The following is a 6,000-nucleotide window of genomic DNA, read 5'->3' as shown; positions in this document are numbered from 1 at the left end:
AGTTTTGTGCAATTGTGTTTCAACAATAGATGTGAGCTATTAAGCTGCTTACCTGTCGCTCACCTTAACACAGTTCGTTACATGCTGTGACCATATTTTCAGCTAGAATAACATTACCTCTTGTTTGTTCTCTTTCCACTGATAACCTAATCACTTAGTAAGCTAATCAATTTATGCTATAAGCTCAAGTGGCTAAAACTGGCAAATTGATATTAGTTTTCTAATACTAGCACTGCACATCGAAACCACACTTACACAGTGGTTCCCAGATGGCACTGAGTGCACTGTGAGTGGTCACTGCGGTTTTGGTATGTGGCTGCCAGCTCCCACACACTCCAGGAGTACACTGCTGCCATCCTGTGGGGTTGTTGTAAATTTGGCCTGCCAGAACAGAGGGAAAAGAATGCAATGACAGCACTACCTATGTACTCATTAAGCCCCCACAGCACCAATAAAATAAGTCGAGAAATGCAAATGAAAGGCATGGTCTTATCCATGCCACAACAGATAAGACAGAACACAATAGCAGAGAAAAAAATTACAAGCTATAAAATACAGCACGACTGCTTTTATTTACATCGAAAATGAGCTTTTATACACATTCACTGTTTATGGCTCATGTGCGTTGTCTAGAAGGAACCAAATCGATAGATTACTACACAGAATTTCCGCAAACATTTTGTATGGCACGTCTAAGGAGACCTTAGATAGTGCTGAAAGAATGATTGCAGCTGATGTGTACTTCATTCAAGATTTATTTACACATGTAGTAATTAGTAGAAACTACTTCTCTAATAACTTTAAGCTTCCTGTGAACAAACCTAAAATACTAAGAAAAGTAGAGCCGTTTAAGCTTCCAAAGATATATACACACTATGGAAAAAGGTGCCGAATGTTCTACATCCCCTTCCTTTTTAACCAGCTTCCAACAAAAATACTATAATTGCAGACTATCAAAGAAGTCAAATCACAAGTAAAATCCTGGCTAGTTACGTCTAGAACCTTAAAAACGGTACTCTGACATCATGGCTCGAAACACTCTGAAGGTCTTGTTGATATGTGTTATGAAGCACGGTTGCTTTTTTTTGTTGTTGTTGTTGCATCCTCATAATCTATGTATTTAACCTACTTTTTCAGTGTGTACAAGTGTGATTGTTGTTCCTATCAATATATGTTTTTTTTTCTTTTTTTTTCTCTCTTTTATATTGCAAACCATGTAATTTTGTCTGTACTGAGTCTGCACTTTGTTTGATTGCCGTGGCCCGCCCACAAGCGCCCTATCTTGCACTTCCGCGGGCACATATACTTCCATGTGTAAATATGACAAAATAAATATGTACGTATATGTATGTATATTTCCTACAAACTTGTATGGTTCAGTGCTACCTGTCACAGTGGTACACTGTGGCGAAAGTCAGGAAGCAACCAGATTTGCCCTTCTTTCTGTTATGCAGACATTGCACAAAATATGCTGTGAAATCAGCCAACGTGTTTTAGGGAGCTAGTGCTGTAATATTAAGGACTGTCTAATACTCAACGCCACTAGGTATCATCAAGTGGGAACTTGTGACCAGAGAGACGCCAACTACCTTCTCCATTCTTAAAGGTGCACTGAAGAGGAATCTGAACTCGTCTTTTTGCCGCGGGAAATCAATCTGCACGTTCCGAGCATTCTTAGAAACTTCGATTTATTGCCCTGTGTGGCCGATTTCCCTAATTAAATCGAATTAACGTCCGGCTCCCGCCCTTTTTTTTTTAATTCTCCCTCGTACGGTGGGCGGAGTCGACCAACGCATGGAGCGCCTTTCACCCAGTCCCGTGGCGGCTTGCCACTCTACCATTGGCGGAGCAATACGTAGTAGTCCGTAGAAGCAAATAGTCCGCATGTATTTTTATTTGTGCGGGCTTATTTTGTGGCTATATTATCTGCAAATGAAACTATTTATTCACGGAAACCTGAAAAACAAAATGAAGCGAAAGCAAAGCCTCCACGGAGCTGGCTGAAGGGCACTCCACGCGTTGGTCGACTCCGCCCACCGTACGAGGGAGAATTAAAAAAAAAAGGCGGGAGCCGGACGTTAATTCGATTTAATTAGGAAAATCAAACACGCAGGGCAATAAATCGAAGTTTCTAAGAATGCTCGGAATGTGCAGATTGAGTTCCCGCGGCAAAAAGACGAGTTCAGATTCCTCTTCAGTGCACCTTTAAGCATGCACAAAGCACTCCCCAATCCAATATCGAAGCCAAACATAACCTGTTGATTTTATCTTGCTTGTGATTATTTACTTCCTCTACATTCGTGGCTTTCATTTGTGAATGGTTTGAAGGAAACGGACGGACAAACGAACGCATGAATGAACTCTATCAGCCAATTTTTAAGAGCAAGATATGCAAGTTCTGTCCCTAGCTTTATAACTGTGGCCAGTGTTATGGCAAAATATACCTTGCCAGTCATGATGAACTGCACATTTCATAATGAAACTTTCAGGTAAACAGTGAGGCCTGCTATCACAAAAGAAACAAAACAGTGGCAAGGGTAGAGTTATGTGCTCTTCAATCAATCAATCAATCAATCAAACGTTTTTATTTTCATCACAAATTGATGAGGATTGGTTCAGGCAAAAAAGTGGAAACAACTTCCACTTGAAACAGCCTGAACCCTCCCTGTACATGACTTGCAGCACGTGTACAAAACAAAACAAAAAAAAAGAACACGAATAAGATTTGCGTGTCAAATAAAGCGCAAAACATTTGGCACTTAAGCTGTACATTCTAGTAATTCAAAAAACATGTCAAGCAAAGCGGTCACTAGATCTCAAATATACAAAAAAAAAAAGTGCGTCAAGTGATCAAAATGCGGTCTCAGGCACAAACAACATAAATAACATTTAGCGCCCATATTTAGCGCCTACAGACTACTGCCATAATGAAAGAAGTACTGTAAAACACCTTTAATCCAGGCTTTAAGGGACTGGTAAAATTTTTTGAATTATCCAGAGGTTGAATTATCGAATGGGCAGCCAAAAACTGCCGTAAACCGTCGCATCAAAGCAAATGTGTTTGATGAAAACCTAGGTCACGGTTGACGGCTGCTCCAATGAAAACAGCACGGCTACAGCAAATTTTCATAGTTCCTTCGAATGCTTTACTCCGTGCACAATGTTGGGAATGTCGAGAACTGCTCCAGCTTAGCGAGCGCCATTCGGATGATCACCCTCAGTTCTGGTCACACCTTAACACACTGCCATATTACCCGAGCTATGTCTGAATTGCCTCCGACGTTGGCTGGGATCACTCCAACAGTCCAAATTATTCAAATTTACTCATTAGGTGGGACAGAATTAATGAGGTTTTACTGTAGCTATATTTAACATCTACCCGAGTGCAACTGATGACAGAGCAATGCTAAATAGCTTCTTCAGTTTTTCGTAAGTATGAACTAATGGCCATCCCTACTTCCCTGCCCCAGACTTTGGTCTCGTGACAGGTAAAGCTATGTACGAGGGGGTACCCAAAAGAAACCGGACTTATTTTTGTTTGAACTTATTTGTTCACATTTTAAGCACAGACCTTCAATCTCCTTCAAAGTATTCCCCACTTGCAATGATACGCTTGTCGAATCTTTCATTCCATTTTTCAAAACATTGTTTAAATTCATCTTTTGTGATGCTTGACAGTGCCTCCGTCGTTTTTTTCTTCACCTCTGCAACATCAGCGAAACGCTTTCCATTCACCTATTTTTTTCATTCTAGGAAACAAAGAAAGTAGCACGGGGCAAGGTCGGGAGAGTATGAGGGTTGAGGAATAGGGGTCATGCCATTTTTGGTCCAAAATTGTCGTAGAGACAGGGCTGTGTGAGCAGGGGCATTGCCATGATGGAAAAACCAGTCACCCGACCGCCACAAATCTGGCCGCTTCCACCGCACACTGTTGCCCAATCTTTTCAAAACATCCAAGTAGAAAGCCTGGCTAACTATCTGACCCTGCGGAACAAATTCTCAATGCACGACTCCTCTCGCGTCGAAAAAATAAATCAGCATTGTTTTGAGGTTTGGTTTCACCTGACGAGCTTTCTTGCGGTGAGGTGAATTTGAAGTTTTCCATTGGCATGATTGTTGCTTTGATTCAGGATTCGATTCAGGAACACTTGAGTTGTCCCCATAGCATCGTCCTTGTACGTCTTTCTTAATATTTCAAGAGTTTCCATTCAACTTTTTCCGAGCAAAAATCAGAATTTCACCGGCGCACGCTGTTCACGAAAATCAGCCATTGCAAAAACGACGTTCACACAAAACAGTCGTCACTCTAAAACTCTGCCTAAACTAGTCTGACCTCCTTCAACGACGGCACTCGGCTTACTGACTCAGGAATGTTCGTTCTATGCGTTCCTAGTGGAAAAACGCGGTACCACAGAAGCATTGCCGACCAAAAAATTTAGTCCGGTTTCTTTTGGGTACCCCCTCGTACTAGTTTTATTGCCACCAGCTTATACTCTGTCACACTTGAAAATTTAATATTTTCTGAAGCGGAAGAAATTCAATATCAAAAGCCATTTACCTTGTTTTGGCATTACACACACAGCAAAAAATCAAGTCATTCGAGTGATGGCAAAGTCAATCAGAGGTCAAGATTGACCGAAAAAGCAAAGTACTACACATGCAAAGTGATTGAAGCTTTGCAAGGCCATTTTGCAAAGCCATACTGCAAGGCCATTTTTATTGCAATTGATGAGTTTTAATCCAGTTTCGCTCAAGGTTTCACATCCCTACTTCGGTACATATCCATCGTAAGTCAGGACATCACAGGCATAACACAAATCTGATAATTGCAAGCATGTCTGAGTAGGATGACACACGAAGTGGCACCAAAAGAAATAACAACCATCTTGGACAGCCTGCACTACAGAAAGCTTTTAGCTAAAGCTAACAAGAGTGCTACAAAATGCTTGAAATGGTAGGAAATTTTCTTCATGGCATGCATTTCTTTCATTGCGTGGCGTTTGTTTTTGCTTCTGTCCAGACATGCAGAGTAAACACTCAGTTTGACAATGAATGAGAATGTTATTCGAGTTCGACCCTAATGACAAAGAATAATCTCGCACAGCAGCCAGCAAATGACGTTAGATGCTACCTCATTCAAATAAATGACATTAAAGGTGCACTGAAGAGGAATCTGAACTTGTCTTTTTGCTGCGGGAACTCGATCTACACGTTCCTAGGATTCTTAGAAACTGCGACTTATTGCCCTGTGTGGCCGATTTCCCTAATTAAATCGAATTAACGTCCGGCTCCCGCCCTTTTTTTTTAATTCTGCCTCGTACGGTGGGCGGAGTCGACCAACGCGTGGAGTGCCTTTCTCATAGCCCTGACAGCTTTAGCATTGTTTACTTAATACTACGACTCAAAACCCAAGTACTACACAAAACTAAACTATTTAAATAAGCACTTTCACTCTTCAGTATTCATCATAAGTGGCCCACAATGGCCAAAAAAATATTTTCCGATAACCTTTTCTGCTAATAAGGGAGTAATTACTCATTGACGTCCACCTTGGGGGATTCCCCTAAACATTTGTTCAACACTGTTCCCACTTCGAGTTATTGATCAATTCGCTCTCGCCCTACCATAAGCTTGCCGTCCCGGTTAGCTCAATTGGTAGAGCGACTGCTCCGGTGAAGCGGTGGTCCCGGGTTCGATTCCCGGACCAGGACGAATTTTTCTTTACTACGAAGTTTCTGAGAAAGCTGTATAGCTTTCCTTTGTAGCCGTATGGCTGCGCTCGGGTGGACGTCAATGAGTAATTACTCCCTTATTACAAATCTACCCCACCTTGGGGGATTCCCCTAAACATTTGTTCAACACTGTTCCCACTTCGAGTTATTGATCAATTCGCTCTCGCCCTACCATAAGCTTGCCGTCCCGGTTAGCTCAATTGGTAGAGCGACTGCTCCGGTGAAGCGGTGGTCCCGGGTTCGATTCCCGGACCAGGACGAATTTTTC

At 41.9% G+C, this 6,000-nt stretch overlaps 1 protein-coding gene across 1 annotated transcript in view; it reads right to left on the bottom strand.

Moving 5' to 3' along the window:
- Positions 1-253: 253 nt before the first annotated feature.
- Positions 254-6,000, bottom strand: part of Rtca (RNA 3'-terminal phosphate cyclase) — a 37,989-nt gene continuing 32,242 nt past the window's right edge. The window contains exon 11 of the mRNA XM_089547590.1: positions 254-381. Coding sequence (XP_089403716.1) covers positions 295-381 — 87 coding nt within the window. The 3' untranslated portion in view covers positions 254-294. The remainder of the gene's footprint in view (positions 382-6,000) is intronic.

The sequence above is a fragment of the Amblyomma mixtum genome, chromosome 1 (genome assembly GCF_055824585.1).
Source record: "Amblyomma mixtum isolate Tamu chromosome 1, ASM5582458v1, whole genome shotgun sequence".
NCBI lineage: Eukaryota > Metazoa > Arthropoda > Arachnida > Ixodida > Ixodidae > Amblyomma > Amblyomma mixtum.
The sequence above is the reverse complement of the archived record's forward strand: the minus strand, read 5'-3'. Positions and strand labels throughout refer to the sequence as shown.